At 45.6% G+C, this 22,200-nt stretch overlaps 1 protein-coding gene across 2 annotated transcripts in view; it reads left to right on the top strand.

The window, feature by feature from the left end:
- The window catches only part of LOC137374747 (ubiquitin-associated and SH3 domain-containing protein A-like), a 373,926-nt gene that overhangs the window by 157,206 nt on the left and 194,520 nt on the right, over positions 1–22,200 (top strand). For both annotated transcript variants that reach the window (XM_068041326.1, XM_068041327.1), the window contains exon 9: positions 4,308–4,430. In XM_068041326.1, coding sequence (XP_067897427.1) covers positions 4,308–4,430 — 123 coding nt within the window. The remainder of the gene's footprint in view (positions 1–4,307; positions 4,431–22,200) is intronic.

The raw sequence follows: 22,200 nt of genomic DNA, 5'->3' as shown, positions 1-22,200 counted from the left end.
ACAGGGTTGTAGTGGTGGGTGATTTTAACTTCCCCAATATTGACTGGGACTCACTTAGTGCTGGGGGCTTGGATGGGGCAGAATTTGTCAGGAGCATCCAGGAGGGCTTCTTGAAACAGTATGTAGATCATCCAACTAGGGATGGGGCCGTACTGGACCTGGTATTGGGGAATGAGCCCAGCCAGGTGGTCGAAGTTTCAGTAGGGGAGCATTTCGGGAACAGTGACCATAATTCCATAAGTTTTAAGGTACTTGTGGATAAGGATAAGAGTAGTCCTCGGGTGAAGGTGCTAAATTGGGGGAAGGCTAATTATAACAATATTAGGCAAGAACTGAAGAATTTAGATTGGGGGCGGCTGTTGGAGGGTAAATCAACATCTGACATGTGGGAGTCTTTCAAACGTCAGTTGATTAGAATCCAGGACCAGCATGTTCCTGTGAGGAAGAAGGATAAGTTTGGCAAGTTTCGGGAACCTTGGATAACGTGGGATATTGTGAGCCTCGTCAAAAAGAAAAAGGAAGCATTCGTCAGGGTTGGAAGGCTAGGAACAGACGAATCCCTTGAGGAATATAAAGACAGTAAGAAGGAACTTAAGCAAGGAGTCAGGAAAGTGAAAAAGGGTCATAAAAAGTCATTGGCAAACAGGATAAAGGAAAATCCCAAGGCTTTTTATACGTATATAAAGAGCAAGAGGGTAACCAGGGAAAGGGTTGGCCCACTCAAGGACAGAGAAGGGAATCTATGTGTGGAGCCAGAGGAAATGGGCGAGGTACTAAATGAGTACTTTGCATCAGTATTCACCAAAGAGAAGGACTTGGTGGATGATGAGCCGAGGGAAGGGACTGCAGCTAGTCTCAGTCATCTCATTATCAAAAAGGAGGAGGTGTTGGGTGTCTTGCAAAGCATTAAGGTAGATAAGTCCACAGGGCCTGATGGGATCTACCCCAGAATACTGAGGGAGGCAAGGGAAGAAATTGCTGGGGCCTTGACAGAAATTTTTGCATCCTCATTGGCTACAGGTGAGGTCCCAGAGGACTGGAGAATAGCCAATGTTGTTCCTTTTTTAAGAAGGGGAACAAGGATAATCCTGGAAATTATAGGCTGGTGAGCCTTACGTCAGTGGTAGGGAAACTATTAGAGAGGATTCTTCGGGACAGGATTTACTCCCATTTGGAAACAAACAAACGTATTGGCGAGAGGCAGCATGGTTTTGTGAAGGGGAGGTCGTGTCTTACTAATTTGATTGAGTTTTTTGAGGAAGTGACAAAGGTGATTGATGAAGGAAGGGCAGTGGATGTTATCTATATGGACTTCAGTAAAGCCTTTGACAAGGTCCCGCATGGCAGACTGGTACAAAAGGTGAAGTCACACGGTATCAGGGGAGCTGGCAAGATGGATACAGAACTGGCTCAGTCATAGAAGACAGAGGGTAACAGAGGAAGTGTGCTTTTCTGAATGGAGGGATGTGACTAGCAGTGTTCCGCAGGGATCTGTGGTGGGACCTTTGCTCTTTGTAGTATATATAAAATGATTTGGAGGAAAATGCAGCTGGTCTGATTAGTAAGTTTGCGGACAACACAAAGGTTGGTGGAGTTGCGGATAGTGATGAGGATTGTCAGAGGATACAGCAGGATATAGATCGGTTGGAGAACAGTACAGCACAGGAACAGGCCATTCGGCCTTCCAAGCCTGCACCGATCTTGATGCCTATCTAAACTAATACCTTCTGCACTTCTGGGGACCGTATCCCTCTATTCCCATCCTATTCATATATTTGTCAAGCTGCCTCTTAAACGTCATTATCGTACCTGCTTCCACCACCTCCCCCAGCAGCAAGTTCCAGGCACTCACCACCCTCTGTGTAAAGAACTTGCCTCACACATCCCCTCTAAACTTTGCCCCTCGCACCTTAAACCTATGTCCCCTAGTAACTGACTCTTCCACCCTGGGAAAAAGCTTCTGACTATCCACTCTGTCCATGCCGCTCATAACTTTGTAAACCTCTATCACGTCGCCCCTCCACCTACGTCGTTCCAGTGAAAACAATCCGAGTTTATCCAATCTCTCCTCATAGCTAATGCCCTCCAGACCAGGCAACATCCTGGTAAACCTCTTCTGTACCCTCTCTAAAGCCTCCACGTCATTCTGGTAGTGTGGCGACCAGAATTGCACGCAATATTCTAAGTGTGGCCTAACTAAGGTTCTGTACAGCTGCAGCATGACTGGCCTATTTTTATACTCTATGCCCCGACCGATGAAGGCAAGCATGCCATATGCCTTCTTGACTACCTTATCCACCTGCGTTGCCACTTTGTGACCTGTGGACCTGTACGCCCAGATCTCTCTCCCTGTCAATACTCCTAAGGGTTCTGCCATTTACTGTACATTTCCCACCTGCATTAGACCATCCAAAATGCATTCCCTCATTTGTCTGGATTAAACTCCATCTGCCATTTCTCCGCCCAAGTCTCCAACCGATCTATATCCTGCTGTATCCTCTGACAATCCTCATCACCATCCGCAACTCCAACTCTCTAAATTAAAGAAAGACCAAGCCAAATTGTACCATCTATTAATCCCACCGAATGTGGCTAACCAAACCAGGTCTTAAAATCAACAGATTAACTGTTTAATTAAAAAAACTAAATTCTTATACACCAAGAAGATATAAACATTTAAAATAGAAAAAATTAGAGTCCTAACAAATTTACAGTCCAATGTTGCTTGAAGTGCAAAATGTTCTTCCACAGTAGAGCAGTCCGTAGTCTTATTCCAGCAGTAAATGATGCTTTATTTCTGCAGCAATGCATTTCAACAATTAACAACTTGCAAACACTTTCAATGGAATCAATCTGACTTCAAGTTTTTTTGAGGGATAAGATTGTCACAGTCTAACTTCCCTTCCTTCAGTTTAAATGGCTGAGAGCTCTTTTTTCAGGTGCTAACACCAGCTGTCTGTCTGTTTGAACAGACTATCTTCAACTAAAAAGCCAGTTCAAAATTGAATTGTAACAAATGTATCACGTGATGCTCAGTCCAAGGGGCTCTATCCAAGGTAACGAGAATGCACCCTTTGAACAGCAGTCTCCGAATGGTTGTTGCCAGGTAACCAGGATGTATTCTCTGAAGCTGGTTGGTTCCCTCTCCATATGGTTTAGAGATACAGCAATGAAACAGGCCCTTCGGCCCACCGAATCTGTGCCGACCATCAACCACCCATTCATACTAATCCTACACTAATTCCATATCCCTACCACATCCCCACCTGTCCCTATATTTCCCTACCACCTACTTATACTAGGGGCAATTGCTAATGGCCAATTTACCTATCAACCTGCAAGTCTTTGGCATATGGGAGGAAACCGGAGCACCCGGAGGAAACCCACGCAGACACAGGGAGAACTTGCAAACTCCACACAGGCAGTGCTCAGAATTGAACCTGGGTCGCAGGAGCTGTGAGGCTGCAGTGCTAACCACTGCGCCATTGTGCAATGGCAACCAAAAATGCATTTTCTCTAACTTCTGAGGCTTACTGGTTCTTGAAGCAGTACAGCTCCTTTTCCAGCCTTAAAGGCACACCATATATTCCCCGGAGAAACAAAACCTACAGGACTATGACACTGGAACTCTCTTGTCCAGAGAGTGGTGGGGTCAGGGTCATTGAATGTTTTTAAGGTAGAGGTAGTCAGATTCTTGACCAACAATGGAGTCAAAGGGTCTTGGAGGTAGGCAGGAAAGTGGAGTTGAGTCCACAAACAGATCAGCCATAATCTTATAGAATGGCGGAGCAGGTTCGAGGGGATGAATAGCCTTCCCCTGCTCCTAGTTCGTATTTTCATATCGTTCAACTATTGAAGAGCAATATTAACATCTTTGGGGAAATCGAGATGTGAAGGGCAATGCCTACAAAGATTATGGATGACAGATATTAGGAAAGGCAATCTGGCGATTGGAACATATCACTTACTGTGGCACCCCTTAGAGTGGTGACTGAAGAGTTAGGGCAAGGAGCTTGTCTGAGGTACTTGGTAGCTAGCTGCCAAGTCATTTACCTTTGCTGTTCTTGGAATGTCATTAAACTTCTTTTAACAGTGAAGGGGTGACTGGGAATTAAGGAGGTAATCTATGCTTGTGTCATTTCTTTCATATTGGAGGTAGTACAGAGTTTCTTGGCTTGTAGCACTTGGCTGAACCTTTATCTAGAGTGATGAGTGCACATAAATCCTGCCGTGCCACTGAGTAAAGGTGCTGACATTTCAGGACAGAAAGCAGAAATGTCTGATGAAAATTGTTTTCATATTTTCAGGTAGATACATCAGACCAGACTTAAACTTCCCTGACAGTATCCCACGGAGGATTGGTGGGACCAAGGATTATGAACATGATGCTCCTTTATCATCCTGTGGGATATTCCAGTCTAGGCTAATAGGTAAGTTTAAGATGTTACTATTCATAGATTTCAGAATCAAACAGTTTCAGCTCAGTCATCCACTTTGAACCTTATTGCCCGTCACAAACAACATTATTTTTCTCGATCAGGTCAAGAATAGTTTAGCATTAATGTTATTTTCATAAATCACCTTTTGGAGACACAATCTGAAACATGCCTGCAGGACTATTCTGCGGGCAGCAAAGTGGCAGAGCAGACCCTAAGTTTACCTTGTTTTATCTGTTCTTGGGCAATGTGGGCAAAGTCAGCATTTATTGGCTATCCTTAGAGAATGTGGTGTTTATCCCTGCCCTTGAACTGATGCAGACTTCCTGGTGTCGGCACTTCCATAATGGCATTAGGCACTAGACAGGCAAAGTTGCCATTCCAAATCCTGGGAAACAGGCCTCAATCCATGACTGACTGAATTTTATTTCCATGGTGGGTGGGCACCAACCCCATGCCCACAGCAACTCCACTTGACAAACACCAAAACCTCCAGGTTGAAGATAAAAATTGGTTTCAGTAGTTTTTAGCTCCAAGTGAACCAATTCTGCCTGAAGACAAAAGACAATAAATCAAGAATTAATTACCTTAATTTGAGTGAGGCTTTCCACCTTTCAATAGACCTCAATCGACTCAGTATAGATCTAATCTGGTGAGAGTTCCAGTGAGGCCTTAATAAGAGTGTAGAGAGCAGAATTCCCAAAGTGGACCAACCACACCATCAGCACTCCATGAGATTGAGACCCTGGCAGAAGATCTGTCCCATTTTCGATCCTGTCATCTGGAGATCTACTGGTATTCCACTTTGACCCAGATTGGAAATTTGGCTCACATTGGCTACAGTCAGTGCATTCACATAGAAGACTAAAGATCATGGTTCAAGTATTTAAAATATCAAAATGACAACAGCACCATAGGTACAAAGGCATCAGATTCTGAACGAATAGACTTGAATTTAAATCTTCCTCAGCTGTCATGTGTACTCAAATGGGGTAGACAGTGGTGTAGTGGTATTATCACTGGACTAGTAACCCAGAGACCCAGGGTATTTCTCTGGGGACATGGGTTCAAATCCCACCACAGAAGGTGGAATTTGAATTTAATTAGTAAATCTGGAATTAAAAGCTAGTGTAATGATGGCCATGAAACCATTGTTGATTGTTGTAAAAACCCATCTGGTTCACTAATGTCCTTTAGGGAAGGAAATCTGCTGTCCTTACCTGGTCTGGCCTACATGTGACTCCAGACCCACAGCAATGTGGTTAACTCTTACATGCCCTCTGAAATGGCCGAGCAAGCCATTCAGTTGTACCTAACCGCTACGAAATCAATAAAAAGGAATGAAACCGGATGGACCACCCGGCATCGACCTAGGCACCGGAAACGACAATGGAAAACCCAGCCCCGGCAACCCTGCAAAGTCCTCCTTACTAACATCTGGGGGCTTGTGCCAAAGTTGGGAGAGCTGTCCCACAGACTAGTCAAGCAACAGCCTGACATAGTCATACCTACGGAATCATACCTTACAGACAATGTCCCAGACACTGCCATTAGCATCCCCGGGTATGTCCTGTCCCACCGGCAGGACAGACCTACCAGAGGTGGTGGCACAGTGGTATACAGTGGGCAGGGAGTTGCCCTGGGAGTCCTCAACATCTACTCCGGACGCCATGAAGTCTCAGGGCATCAGGTCAATCATGGGCAAGGTAACCTCCTACTGATTACCACCTACCACCCTCCCTCAGCTGATGACTCAATACTCCATGTTGAACACCACTTGGAGGAAGCACAGAGGGTGGCAAGGACACAAAATGTACTCTGGGTGGGGGACTTCAATGTTCATCACCAAGAGTGGCTCGGTAGCACCACTACTGACCGAGCTGGCCAAGTCCGAAAGGACATAGCTGCTAGACTGGGTCTGCGGCAGGTGGTGGGGGAACCAACACGAGGGAAAAACATACTTGACCTCATCCTCACCAATATGCCTGCCGCAGATGCTTCTGTCCATGACTGTATTGGTAGGAGTGACCACCGCACAGTCCTTGTGGAGACGAAGTCCCGCCTTCACATTGAGGATACCGTCCATCGTATTGTGTGGCACTACCACCGTGCTAAATGGGATAGATTTCGAACAGATCTAGCAATGCAAAACTGGGCATGCATGAAGCGCTGTGGGCCATCAGCAGCAGAATTGTCCTCAACCACAATCTGTAACCTCATGACCCGGCATATCCCCTACTCTACCATTACCATCAAGCCAGGAGACCAACCCTGCTTCAATGAAGAGTGCAGGAGGGCATTCCAGGAGCAACACCAGGCATACCTCAAAATGAGGTGTCAACCTGGTGAAGCTACAACACAGGACTACTTGCATTCCAAACTGCATAAACAGCATGCGATAGACAGAGCTAAGTGATCCTATAACCAACGGATCAGATCTAAGCTCTGCAGTCCTGCCACATCCAGCCGTGAATGGTGGTGGACAATTAAACAACTAACTGGAGGAGGTGGCTCCACAAATATCCCCATCCTCAATGATGGGGGAACCCAGCACATCAGTGAAAAAGATAAGACTGAAGCATTTGCAACAATCTTCAGCCAGAAGTGCCGAGTTGATGATCCATCTCGGCCTCCACCTGAAGTCCCCAGCATTACAGATGCCAGATTTCAGCCAATTAGATTCACTCCGCGTGATATCAAGAAACGACTGAAGGCACTGGATACTGCAAAAGCTATGGGCCCTGACAATATTCCGGCAATAGTACTGAAGACCTGTGCTCCAGAACTTGCCGCGCCCCTAGCCAAGCTGTTCCAGTACAGCTACAACACTGGCATCTACCCTGCAATGTGGAAAATTGCCCAGGTATGTCCTGTACACAAAGAGCAGGACAAGTCCAACCCGGCCAATTACCTCCCCATCAGCCTACTCTCAATCATCAGTAAAGTGATGGAAGGTGTCATCAACAGTGCCATCAAGCGGCACTTGCTTAGCAATAACCTGCTCAGTGACGCTCAGTTTGGGTTCCGCCAGGTCCACTCAGCTCCTGACCTCATTACAGCCTTGGTTCAAACATGGACAAAAGAGCTGAACTCCAGAGGTGAGGTGAGAGTGACTGCCCTTGACATCAAAGCAGCATTTGACAGAGTATGGCATCAAGGAGCCCTAGCAAAACTGATGTCAATGGGAATCAGGGGGAAAACCCTCTGCTCGCTGGAGTCATACCGAGCGCAAAGGAAGATGGTTGTGGTTGTTGGAGGTCAATCATCTGAGCTCCAGGACATCACTGCAGGAGTTCCTCAGGGTAGTGTCCTAGGCCCAACCATTTTCAGCTGCTTCATCAATGACCTACCTTCAATCATAAGGTCAGAAGTGGAGATGTTCGCTGATGATTGCACAATGTTCAGCACCATTCGTGACTCCTCAGATACTGAAGCAGTCCATGTAGAAATGCAGCAAGACCTGGACAATATCCAGGTTTGGGCTGATAAGTGGCAAGTAACATTTGCGCCACACAAGTGCCAGGCAATGACCATCTCCAACAAGAAAGAATCTAACCATCTCCCCTTGACATTCAACGGCATTACCATTGCTGAATTCCCTATCAACATCCTAGGGGCTACCATTTACCAGAAACTGAACTGGAGTAGCCATATAAATACCGTGGCTACAAGAGCAGGTCAGAGGCTAGGAATCCTGAGGTGAGTAACTCACCTCCTGACTTCCCAAAGCTTGCCCACCATCTGCAAGGCACAAGTCAGGAGTGTGATGGAATACTCTCCACTTGCCTGGATGGGTGCAGCTCCAACAACACAAGAAGCTCGACACCATCCGGGACAAAGCAACCCGCATGATTGTTTGTAGATGGGGTGCCATTCATTCCCTCCACCACTGACGCACAGTGGCAGCAGTGTGTACCATCTACAAGATGCCCTGCAGCAATGCACGAAAGCTCCTTAGACAGCACCTTCCAAACCCATGACCTCTACCACCTAGAAGGACAAGGGCAGCAAATACATGGGAACATCACCATCTGCAAGTTCCCCTCCAAGTCACACACCATCCTGACTTGGAACTATATCGCATTTCCTTCACTGTCGCTGGGTCAAAACCCTGGAACTCCCTTCCTAACAGCACTGTGGGTATACCTACCCCACATGGACTGCAGCGGTTCAAGAAGGCAGCTCACCACCACCTTCTCAAGGGTAGTTAGGGATGGACAATAAATGCTGGCCTGGCCAGCAATGCCCACATCCCTGAATGAATAAAAAGAAAAACCAGGGCAGCAGTTTAGTACATCATACCTAAAGTATTGGGATCCTTTGCTTTCCAAGCTAGTTTCCTGAGGGCCAAAGGAGGAAGGACAATGATGGACAACTCAGGGATTTCATTCAGTCACTAGCTGAGCCACACACATCTTAGTTCGCTGATTTCCCAGGGAGTGGGCGTTGGAGAAATTTACCCGGGGGTGGGCGGTGGAGAAATTTACCCGGGGGTAAGTGATGCTCCAATTAGCTTCAGCACTGTGGGCCATTGAGAGAAACATTGAGGGTTGCTGCTCTGATGAGTTAATGGGTGGAATCAATAATAACAGGCTGCATAAGGTATTGGTGTTGAAAATTATGAACAATTGTCAAAAGACTTTTAAAGGGTTGCACTTGCGTAACACCTTTAAGTTTGCAATCTATCTCAAGGCACTTACACGATGCCAAGCAAGTGAAAATTCAGAGCAGAGATTGGAGAAAGAATTAAGGGAGCTGACCATAGGTGAAGAAGATATTCTATAATTGATGCCATGATGGTTATCCTTATCGGTGAAATAATGTGGATAAAGAAATATTAACCCACCAGAAAGTGAAAAGTTAGGAATGCTTTTTTTTCTTGTAGTGGTTTCATGCAACTGAGTGGCTTGCTCGGCCATTTAGAGGGCAGTTAAGAGTCAACCACACTGCTGTCGGTCTGGAGTCACATGTAGATCAGACCGGGTAAGGATGGCAGATTTCCTTCCATTAAGGACATTAGTGAACCAGATGGGTTTTTTATGACAATTAAGTAGTTTCATGATCACCATTTAAATTCCCCCAGCTGCTGTGTTGGGATTTGAACTAAAGTCTCCAGAACATTAGTCCGGGCCTCTGGATTACAAGTCCAATAACATTACCACTATGCTACGATATCCCCAAAAGGAAGATGGTTGTGGTTGTTGGAGGACAATCATCTCAGTCCCAGGACATCACTGCAGGAATTCCTCAGGGTAATGTCCTAGGCCCAACCATCTTCAGCTGTTTCATCAATGATCTTCTCTTCATCATAAGGTCAGAAGTGGGGATGTTCGCTGATGATTGCACAATGTTCAGTACCATTCGCAACTCCTCAGATACTGTAGCAGTCCGGGTCTATTTGCATTGAGACCTAGAAAACATTCAGGTTTGGGCTGATAAGTGGCAAGTTACATTTGTGCTGCACAAGTGCCAGGCAATGACCATCACCAAGAAGAGAGAATCTAACCACCTCCCCTTGGCATTCTACCTTATTAACCAGAAGTTTAACTGGATCAGCCGTATAAATACTGTGGCTACAAGAGGAGGTCAGAGGCTGGGAATTCTGAGGCAAGTAACTCCCTTCCTGACTCCCCAAAGCCTGTCCACATCCCATGAACAAATAAAAATTACTGTAGCCCTTCCTCGAAACTGAATTCATTCCCTGCCTATGCTGACCTGGCTGAGTCTCAGGAAAGCAACAGTGCTACAATTGGTCTACCCACCTGTGGGATAAGAGGAAATGTTTGAATGGCAGAACAAGCTTAAGGGGGATGAATGGCCTCCTCCTGTTTTTATGTTCCTATGATTGGTAAACATTCCTGGAATGTGGACATGGAGTGAGGATGAAGTTGGGTTTTGCTGTGTTATTCCCATTGCCAAATAGCCAATTGTCTAGGCTCCTGCAGACACATGGAAAATGGTCATGTGTGATGGTACTACACATTGCCAGTGTCTATGGGACCATTCCCAGCAATTCCATTACATTTAGGGGAAGAAAGAAGGAAAGGTTAAAATAAGAAAAATAAGTGGTTCAGTGGTTAGCACTGCAGCCTCACAGCTCCAGCGACCCGGGTTCAATTCTGGGTACTACCTGTGTGGAGTTTGCAAGTTCTCCCTGTGTCTGCGTAGGTTTTCTCCGGGTGCTCCGGTTTCCTCCCACAAGCCAAAAGACTTGCAGGTTGATAGGTAAATTGGCCATTATAAATTGTCACTAGTATAGGTAGGTGGTAGGGAAATATAGGGACAGGTGGGGATGTTTGGTAGGAATATGGGATTAATGTAGGATTAGTATAAATGGGTGGTTGATGTTCGGCACAGACTCGGTGGGCCGAAGGGCCTGTTTCAGTGCTGTATCTCTAAATAAATAAATAAACAGTTGTTGATGTTCATTTGCAATTAAGAGATGTAATTACAACATTCCAAATATGGGACTGAGGGAGATAAAGACCATTAGAATAAAGAGTAGTTCAGAAACAGGAAGGATCAGACAATGGGGGTGGGGGGCAGAGGGGGGTGGATTGTGAGGCAGACTAAGATGGATTTGGAGATTCCCAGAGTGTGATAAATAAGGTCAGTGAGCTGCAGGCACAACATAGGGACAGGAGGAGGCCGTTCAACCCCTTCAGCCTGTTTTACCATTACATTCAAATAGATCATCACTGATTTGTATCTGAACTACATCTACCCACCTTGGTTCCGTGTCCCTTCATCCCTTTACCTAACAAAAGTCATTCAATCTCAGTTTTGAAATTGTCAGTTGACTCCCAGCCTCAATAATACTCTGGGGGAGACAGTTCCAGATTTCCACTCCACTTTTTGTGAACAAGTGCTTCCTGACATCACCCCTAGTTGTAATTTTAAAATTATGTCCCCTTGTTCCGGTCTCCCCCACCAGAGAAAATAATTGCTCTCTGTCGACTCTTATCAAATCCTTTAATAATTTTAAACATCTGAATTAGATCGCCCTTTGACCTTTCACATGCAAGGAAAGGCAAGCCTCATCCACACAATACTTCAGAATTTAACCCTTTTAAACCTTATGATATTGTGGCAATAAGAGAAGCCTGGTCTAAACATTCCAGGTTACTATATATTGAAGAGAGGGAGGTGGCAGTATTGTTAAAGTTGCTGTTTTACACTGCTTCAAAGATAGAATCTATTTGGTAGAGTTAAGGAGCAGAAGCCACGTGCTGCTGGGTGCTTATTACAGACTATCAAATGGTGGGAATGACATCGAAGAGCAAATCTGCAAGAAAATTGCAGAAAAATATAAATACATGAGAGTAGTGATAATGGGGAATTCAATTATAGAATGGGATAGTAACAGTGTAAAGTGCAGAAAGCGGGAGGAATTCTTGAAATTTATACAAGTGAACTTTCTCAATCAGTATGTTTCCAACGCAAAGAGCAAGGAAACAGTGCTGGATTTAGTTCTGGGGAATAGAATCTTAACACGTGGAGCATGTTTCAGTGCGAGATCAATTGGGAAACAGCGATCATAATATCATCAGGTTTAGAATAGTTATGTAAAATGTCAAGGAAAAATCAAGTGTGAAAATACTCAAATAGAGGAGAGCTAATTTCAGTGAGTTTAAAAGGGAATCTGACCTAGATGGATTAGAATCAAAGATAGGCAGGTAAAGCAGTAACTAAACAATGGGAGGCCTTCAAAGAGGAGATGGTTTAGGTACAGAATAGATTCATTCACATGAAGGGGAAAGGAAGAGCATCCAAAGCTAGACCTCCCTGGATAACTAACGATATAGAGATTAAAATGAAACTGATAGAGAAGGCTTATGATAAGTGTAAGGTGCAAGTAAGTCCAAAATGCTGTAGGTAGGGAGCAAACAAGAGTGGCAAAAAGAGAGTATGAGACCAGATTAGCTGGTAACATAAAAGCCAAAAATCTTTTATAAACATATAAATAGTAAGAGGAGACTCAAAGGAAGGCTGGGGCTGATTAGGAATCAATAAAGGAAATCTTTCTCAGGAGGCAGAGGGCATGGCTGAGGTACTTTGCATCTGTTTTCACTAAAGATGATGATTCTGGCAGTGTCTCAGTAAAGGAGGAGGTCGTAGAGAAATTAAATAAGATAAAAATCGATAACGAGGAGGTACTTCAGAGGCTGTCTGTGCTCAAAGTAAAAAAAGTCACCCTGTCCAGTGCCGGGTGGAACGTGAGGATCTCGTCAGTCTTCCAATCCTCCTTAAATATGGGGGTGGTGCCAGAGGACTCGAGACAGGGAATGGGTGACCACCAGTCAAGAAGAAACAGGCAGGTAGTGTTGGAGACCCCTGAATGCATCTCACTCTCCAACAGGTATTCAGTTCTGAATACTGATGAGTGATGGTTCATCTGGGGAGTGCAGCCAGAGCCAAGTCCATGACACCATGGATGGCTCAGCTGTACAGGGGGAGTAACAAGGACGACTGGTAGAGCAATAGTCATAGGGGATTCTATAGTTAGGGGAGAAGAGAAGAGTTTTTGCGGCCACAGATGTGAATCCAGAATGGTATGTTGTCTCCCTGGTGCCAGGGTCATGGATGTCACTGAGCAGCTGCAGAACAATCTGGAGGGGTAGGGTGAACAGCCAGAGGTTGTGGTCCACTTCGGTAGCAATGATATCGGTAGAAAAAGAGATGAGGTCCTGTGGGCAGAGCCTAAGGAGTTAGGAAAGAATTAAAAGGACCTTAAAGGTAGTGATCTCCGGAGTTCTCAAATGGGGCAAGGCCAATTTTGCCAAGCTGAGGAGTGATTTTGTGAAAGTGGTCTGGAAACAACTACTTGGGGTAAATCCATGTCCGAGCAGTGGGAACATTCAAAGGGAAAATTCAAGGAGTTCAGAGTAAGCATGTTCCCACAAAGGAAAAGGGTGAGACGGCCCAATCGAGAGCCCCATGGATGTCAAGAAGGTTACAGGGTAAGATAAGGCAGAAAATGAAAGCTCATGTCCGACACTGAGAACTCAATACTACAGAGCCGAGAGGAGTATAGAAAGTGGAGGGGTGAAATCAAAAAGGAAATTAGGAAAGCAAAGAGAGAATGAAAGAATATTGGCAAGTAAAATCAAGAAGAACCCAAAGATGTTTTATCAAAAAATTAAGAGTAAGAGGATAACCAACGAGAGAATAGGGCCCATGAAAGACCAAAATCTAACCTATGTGTAGGGGTGGAAGATGTCGGTGTTATTCTTAATAAATACTTTGCATCTGTCTTCACAAAAGCGGGGGACAATGCACGCATTGTAGTTAAGGAGAAGGAGTGTGAAATATTGGATGTGATAAACAGAGGGAGAGAGGAAGTATTAACATCGGAACATAGGAATTTAGGAGCAGGAGTAGGCCATTCAGCCCATCGAGCCTGCTCTGCCATTCAATATGATCATGGCTGATCATCCATTTCAATGCCTTTTTCCCCACATTATTCCCACATCCCTTTATGTCATTTATATTTAGAAATCTTTCAATCTCTGCTTTAAACATACTCAATGACTGAGCTTCCACAGCCCTCTGGGGTAGAGAATTCCAAAGATTCACAATCCTCTGAGTAAAGAAATGTCTCATCTCTGTCCGAAGTGGCTTCCCCCTTATTATGAAATTGTGTCCCCCGGTTCTAGACTCCCCAACCAGGGGAAACATTTTACCTGCATCTACCCTGTCTATCCCTTTAAGTATTTTGTAGCTTTCAATGAGATCACCTCTCATTCTTTAAAACTGTAGAGAATACAGGCCCAGTTTCCCCAGTCTCTCTTCATAGGACAGTCCCGCCATCCCGGGAACAAGTCTAGTGAACCTTCGTTGCACTCCCTCTCTGGCAATAATATCCTTCCTAAAGTAAGGGGACCAAAACTGCACACGGTACTCCAGGTGTGGTCTAACCAAGGTTCTATACAATTGAAGCAAGACTTCACTACTCCTGTACTCAAATCCTCTTGCGTTACGACCGACTGCTCAAGACAAAGTCCCCAATCAAAATATATGATTCTGATTGCGATAGCAGCAATGCACTGTCAAATCAGTCCCACCACTCCACCGATCGCCTAACATATCACTTTAAACTTTACAAATTAAAGAAAACCACAGCCAAATTGTTCATTCGATTAACCCATGAATGAGGCTAACCAAACCGGATGTCTTTAGATCAACAAATTAACTATTTAATTAGAGAAACTAAATTCCTAAACATTACTAAGATATAAACAACATTTAAAATAGATAAATTAGTGTCTTGCAAAGTTACGTTCCTGTCGAAGTGGAATCTTCCAATGTGGAGCTGTCCAAGGTTGCTTGAAGTCCTCACAGCCATCCTATGGGGGGGAAAAGAAAATGTCCAACATCCGAAACTGCAACTCCTGTTTCTTCTGGCGATGACCTCAGCCGATCAACTACTTGCAAACCATTCGATAAATCAATTTGGCTTTAGAATTTTGAGTTGTGAAAAAGTGATCAGTCTAAAATTCACCTTGCTTCAGTTTTAAATTATCAGAGATCTCTGTTCGGTTCATGCTGGTCCAACTCTCTGTCTGTGTCAAAAGCCAGTTTTTAGCTAGTTTTCATAAAGCAATTGGCAACATTGTATCTTTGTCCTTGTTCTCCAAATGGCTGTATCCGACGGCAACGAGAATGCATTCTTCGACTCAGTCCCTGGAGCTTTCTGCCTTAAAGCAATACTGATCCTTTTACAGCCTTAAAGGCACACCGTATACTTCCTGGAAAAGAAAAAAAACTACAAGATCATAACACTTGCGATAAAGGCCAACATACAAAGAACAGTACAGCACAGGAACAGGCCATTCGGCCCTCCAAGCCTGCACCGATCTTGATGCCTGCCTAAACTAAAACCTTCTGCACTTCCGGGGACCGTATCCCTCTATTCCCATCCTATTCATGTATTTGTCAAGATGCCTCTTAAATGTCGCTATCGTACCTGCTTCCACCACCTCCCCCGGCAGCACGTTCCAGGCACTCACCACCCTCTGTGTAAAGAACTTGCCTCGCACATCCCCTCTAAACTTTGCCCCTCTCACCTTAAACCTATGTCCCCTAGTAACTGACTCTTCCATCCTGGGAAAAAGCTTCTGACTATCCACTCTGTCCATGCCGCTCATAACTTTGTAAACCTCTATCATGTCGCCCCTCCACCTCCGTCATTCCAGTGAAAACAATCCGAGTTTATCCAACCTCTCCTCATAGCTAATGCCCTCCAGACCAGGCAACATCCTGGTAAACCTCCTCTGTACCCTCTCCAAAGCCTCCACATCCTTCTGGTAGTGTGGCGACCAGAATTGCACGCAATATTCTAAGTGTGACCTAACTGAAGTTCTGTACAGCTGCAGCATGACTTGCCAATTTTTATACTCTATGCCCCCGACCGATGAAGGCAAGCATGCCGTATGCCTTCTTGACTACCTTATCCACCTGCGTTGCCACTTTGTGACCTGTGGACCTGTACGCCCAGATCTCTCTGCCTGTCAATACTCCTAAGGGTTCTGCCATTTACTGTATACTTCCCACCTGCATTAGACCTTCCAAAATGCATTACCTCACATTTGTCCGGATTAAACTCCATCTGCCATTTCTCCACACAAGTCTCCAACCGATCTATATCCTGCTGTATCCTCTGACAATCCTCATCAATATCCACAACTCCACCAACCTTTGTGTCGTCCGCAAACTTACTAATCAGACCAGCTACATTTTCCTCCAAATCATCTATATATACTACAAACAGCAAAGGTCCCAGCACTGATCCCTGCGGAACACCACTGGTCACATCCCTCCATTCAGAAAAGCACCCATACACTGATACCCTCTGTCTTCTATGACAGAGCCAGTTCTGTATCCATCTTGCCAGCTCACCTCTGATCCAATGTGACTTCACCTTTTGTACCGGTCTGCCATGAGACCCCTTGTCAAAGGCTTTACTGAAGTCCATATAGACAACATCCACTGCCCTTCCTTCATCAATCATCTGTGTACTTCCTCAAAAAAACTCAAACTAGTAAGACACGACCTCCCCTTCACAAAACCATGCTGCCTCTCGCTAATAAGCCCATTTGTTTCCAAATGGGAGTAAATCCTGTCCCGAATAATCCTCTAATAATTTTTTTTGTTATTCATTCACGGGATGTGGGCGTCGCTGGCCAGGCCAGCATTTATTGCCCATCCCTAATTGCCCTTGAGAAGGTGGTGGTGAGCTGCCTTCTTGAACTGCTGCAGTCCACGTGGGGTAGGTACACCCATAATGCTGTTAGGAAGGGAGTTCCAGGATTTTGACCCAGCAATAGTGAAGGAACGGTGATATAGTTCCAAGTCAGGATGGTGTGAGACTTGGAGGGGACCTTGCAGGTGGTAGTGTTCCCATGCATTTGCTGCCCTTGTCCTTCTAGTTGGTAGAGGTCACGGGTTTGGAAGGTGCCGTCTAAGGAGCCTTTGTGCATTGCTGCAGTGCATCTTGTAGATGGTACACACTGCTGCCACTGTGCGTCGGTGGTGGAGGGAGTGAATGTTTGTAGATGGGGTGCCAATCAAGCGGGCTGCTTTGTCCTGGATGGTGTCAAGCTTCTTGAGTGTTCTTGGAGCTGCACCCATCCAGGCAAGTGGAGAGTATTCCATCACACTCCTGACTTGTGCCTTGTAGATGGTACACAGACTTTGGGGAGTCAGGTGCTGAGTTACTCGCCTCAGGATTCCTAGCCTCTGACCTGCTCTTGTAGCCATGGTATTTATATGGCTACTCCAGTTCAGTTTCTGGTCAATGGTAGTCCCTAGGATGTCAATAGTGGGGGATTCAGCGATGGTAATGCCATTGAATGTGATGGGGAGATGGTTAGATTCTCTCTTGTTGGAGATGGTCATTGCCTGGCACTTGTGTGGCGCGAATGTTACTTGCCACTTATCAGCCCAAGCCTGGATATTGTCCAGGTCTTGCTGCATTTCTACACGGACTGCTTCAGTATCCGAGGAGTCACGAATGGTGCTGAACATTGTGCAATCGCTTGCGAACATCCCCACTTCTGACCTTATGATTGAAGGTAGGTCATTGATAAAGCAGCTGAAGATGGTTGGGTCTAGGACACTACCCTGAGGAACTCCTGCAGTGACATCCTAGAGCTCAGATGATTGACCTCCAATGACCACAACCATCTTCCTTTGCATGAGATATGACTCCAACCAGCAGAGCTTTCCCCCTGATTCCCATTGACTCCAGTTTTGCTGGGGCTCTTTGATGCCACACTCAGTCAAATGCTGCCTTGATGTCTAGGGCAGTCACTCTCACCTCACCTCTGGAGTTCAGCCCTTTTGTCCATGTTTGAACCAAGGCTGTAATGAGGTCAGGATCTGAGTGGCCCTGGCAGAACCCAAACTGAGCATCACTAAGCAGGTTATTGCTAAGCAAGTGCCACTTGATTGCACCATTGATGACACCTTACATCACTTTACTGATGATTGAGAGTAGACTGATGGGGCGGTAATTGGCCGGGTTGGACTTGTCCTGCTTTTTGTGCACAGGACATACCTGGGCAAGTTTCCACATTGTCGGGTAGATGCCAGTGTTGTAGCTGTACTGGAACAGCTTGGCTAGGAGCGCGGCAAGTTCTGGAGCACAGGTCTTCAGTACTATTGCCGGAATATTGTCAGGGCCCATAGCTTTTGCAGTATCCAGTGCCTTCAGTCATTTCTTGATATCACGCGGAGTGAATCGAATTGGCTGAAGTCTGGCATCTGTGATGCTGGGGACTTCAGGAGGAGGCCGAGATGGATCAACTCAGCACCTCTGGCTGAAGATTGTTGCAAATGCTTCAGCCTTATCTTTCGCACGGATGTGTTGGGCTCCCCCATCATTGAGGATGGGGATATTTGTGGAGCCACTTCCTCCAGTTAGTTGTTTAATTGTCCACCACAATTCACGGCTGGATGTGGCAGGACTGCAGAGTTTAGATCTGATCCGTTGGTTATGGGATCGCTTAGCATGCTGCTTACGCAGTTTGACACGCAGATAGTCCTGTGTTGTAGCTTCACCAGGTTGACACCTCATTTTGAGGTATGCCTGGTGCTGCTCCTGGCATGCCCTCCTGCACTCTTCATTGAACCAGGGCTGGTCTCCCGGTTTGATGGTCATGGTAGAGTGGGGATATGCCGGGCCATGAGGGTACAGATTGTGGTCGAGTACAATTCTGCTGCTGCAGATGGCCCACAGCGTTTCATGGATGCCCAGTTTTGCATTGCTAGATCTGTTCGAAATCTATCCCATTTAGCACGGTGATAGTGCCACACAACACGATGGACGGTATCCTCAATATGAAGACGGGACTTCCTCTCCACAAGGACTGTGCGGTGGTCACTCCTACCACTACAGTCATGGACAGAAGCATCTGCGGCAGGCATATTGGTGAGGATGAGGTCAAGTATGTTTTTCCCTCGTGTTGGTTCCCCCACCACCTGCCGCAGACCCAGTCTAGCAGCTATGTCCTTTAGGACTCTGCCAGCTCGGTCAGTAGTGGTGCTACCGAGCCACTCTTGGTGATGAACATTGAAGTCCCCCACCCAGAGTACATTTTGTGCCCTTGCCACCCTCTGTGCTTCCTCCAAGTGGTGTTCAACATGGAGGAGTATTGAGTCATCAGCTGAGGGAGGGTGGTAGGTGGTAATCAGTAGGAGGTTACCTTGCCCTGAGACTTCATGGGGTCCGGAGTCGATGTTGAGGACTCCCAGGGTAACTCCCTGCCTACTGTATACCACTGTGCCACCACCTCTGGTGGGTCTGTCCTGCCGGTGTGACAGGACAGACCCGGGGATGGTGATGGCAGTGTCTGGGACATTGTCTGTAAGCTATGATTCTGTCAGGCTGTTGCTTGACTAGTCTGTGGGACAGCTCTCCCAACTTTGGCAAAGCCCCCAGATGTTAGTAAGGAGGACTTTGCAGGGTCGACAGGGCAGGGTTTGCCGTTGTTGTTTCCGGTGCCCAGGTCGATGCCGGTGGTCCGTCCAGTTTCATTCCTTTTTCTTGACTTCGTAGCGGTTAGGTACAACTGAGTGGCTTGCTTGGCCATTTCAGAGGGCATGTAAGAGTTAACTATATTGCTGTGGGTCTGGAGTCACATGTAGGCCAGGCCAGGTAAGGACAGCAGATTTCCTTCCCTAAAGGACATTAGTGAACCAGATGGGTTTTTACAACAATCGACAATGGTTTCATGGCCATCATTACACTAGCTTTTAATTCCAGATTTTATTTTTGTTAATTAAATTCAAATTCCACCTTCTGCTGTGGTGGGATTCAAACCCATGTTCTCAGAAATACCCATGGTCTCTGGGTTACTAGTCCAGTGATAATACCACTACACCACTGCCTTCCCTTCTCGCAATCCTCAGGTTTCATACTATTTCTGGCAACTTTATAGGGCTTTTTACCTTATACAATCCTTAACTTCCTTTGTTAGCCATGTTGACTGCCTTTACTTTTGGGGTTGTTGTTTCTTGAAGGAATATACAGTTGCTGTAAACTATGCAATATTTGTTCAAAGACTATCCATTGTCTATATACTGTCATAATGTATTTTCCCAATCCACCTCAGCCAATTTGCCTCATACCTTCATAATTTCCTTTGTTCAAATTTAACACCATAGCTTCAGATTGAACTACCTCACTTTCAAACATAATGTAAAATTCTATCATATTATGGTCACTCATCCCTAAAGGTTCTTTTACAACAAGATTAATAATTAGCCTTTTCTCATTACATAAAACTAGATCTGAAATAACCTGTTTTCTAGTCGGTTCCTCAACATACTGCTCTAGAAAACCATCCCTAACACACTCCAGAAACATGTCCTCCACAGCATTAGTGTTCATTAGTTTTACCCAGTCTATATGCAGATTGAAGTCACCCATGATTACTGTATTATCCATGCTACATGCTTCTCTAATCTCCCGATTAATACCATTTCCCACACTACCACTATTATTTGATGGCCTATAAACAATTCCTATCAATGTTTATGCCCCTTGCTGTTTCTTAGCTCCACCCAGACGGATTCCACATTTCGTTCTTCCAATCTGACATCCTCCCTTACTAATCTACTGATCCCATTCCTCATCACTCTCACCAGTATTCAAAATGGAAAACCGATTAGCAAGCAAGATAGACTCAGTGGAAAACTCACCCTTCACTTGCTCAAAACCTAATTCTTTTCTAACCTTTGCCAATTCTGATGAAAGGTCACAGATCAGCACAGTGGCTAGTACCACAGCCTCACAGCTCCAGCGACCCGGGTTCAATTCTGGGTACTGCCTGTGTGGAGTTTGCAAGTTCTCCCTGTGTCTGCGTGGGTTTCCTCCGGGTGCTCCGGTTTCCTCCCACATGCCAAAGACTTGCAGGTTGATAGGTAAATTGGCCATTATAAATTACCCCTAGGATAGGTAGGTGGTAGGGAAATATAGGGACAGGTGGGGATGTGGTAGGAATATGGAATTAGTATAGGATTAGTATAAATGGGTGGTTGATGGTCAGCACAGACTCGGTGGGCCGAAGGGCCTGTTTCAGTGCTGTATCTCTGAAAAAAAAAAGTTTACTTTGCTTCTCTCTCCACAGATGCCTCCTGACCTGCTGAGGATTTCCAGCACTTTGTTTTTATTGTAGGCAACATACCATCCTGGATTGATGTCTGAAGCTGCAAAAACTCTTCTCTGCTCCTCTCATTATAGAATCCCCTATCATTATTGCTCTACCAGTCGTCCTTGTTACCCCGCCTGTACAGCTGAGCCATCTGTGGTATCATGGACTTGGCTCTGGCCGCACTCCCCAGATGAACCATTAGTATTCAGAACTGAATACCTGTTGCAGGGTGAGATGCACTCAGATGCTCTCCTACACTACCTGCCTGTTTCTTCTTGACTGTCTGGTGGTCACCATTTCCTTGTCTCAAGTCCTCTGGCACCACCCCCATAGAGGAAAGGAGAAACAGTTTCCAGTGGCAGAAGGATGTGTAAGTAAAGGACAGAGATCAGATGATTGACAAAAGAACTAGATGCGACATGAGAAAATTATTTTTACACAGTAAGTTGTGATCTGGTCTGTGCTGCCTGAAAGAGCAGTGGAAGCAAATTCAATACTAACTTTCAAAAGGGAATTGGATAAACACTTAAAAACAAAAATTAAGTAATGCATTTTGGAAGATCTAATGCAGGTGGGAAGTATACAGTAAATGGCAGAACCCTTAGGGGTATTGACAGGCAGAGAGATCTGGGCGTACAGGTCCACAGGTCACTGAAAGTGGCAACGCAGGTGGATAAGGTAGTCAAGAAGGCGTTCGGCATGCTTGCCTTCATCGGTTGGTGCATAGAGTATAAAAATTGGCAAGTCATGTTGCAGCTATACAGAACCTTAGTTAGGCCACACTTAGAATATTGCGTGCAATTCTGGTCGTCACACTACCAGAAGGACGTGGAGGCTTTGGAGAGGGTACAGAAGAGGTTTACCAGGATGTTGCCTGGTCTGGAGGGCATTAGCTATGAGGAGAGGTTGGAAAAACTCGGATTGTTTTCACTGGAACGACGGAGGTGGAGGGGCGACATGATGGAGGTTTACAAAGTTATGAATGGCATGGACAGAGTGGATAGTCAGAAGCTTTTTCCCATGATGGAAGAGTCAGTTACTAGGGGACATAGGTTTAAGGTGAGAGGGGCAAAGTTTAGAGGGGATGCGCGAGGCAAGTTCTTTACACA

The sequence above is a fragment of the Heterodontus francisci genome, chromosome 10 (genome assembly GCF_036365525.1).
Source record: "Heterodontus francisci isolate sHetFra1 chromosome 10, sHetFra1.hap1, whole genome shotgun sequence".
Classification (NCBI taxonomy): Eukaryota; Metazoa; Chordata; class Chondrichthyes; order Heterodontiformes; family Heterodontidae; genus Heterodontus; species Heterodontus francisci.
The sequence above is the reverse complement of the archived record's forward strand: the minus strand, read 5'-3'. Positions and strand labels throughout refer to the sequence as shown.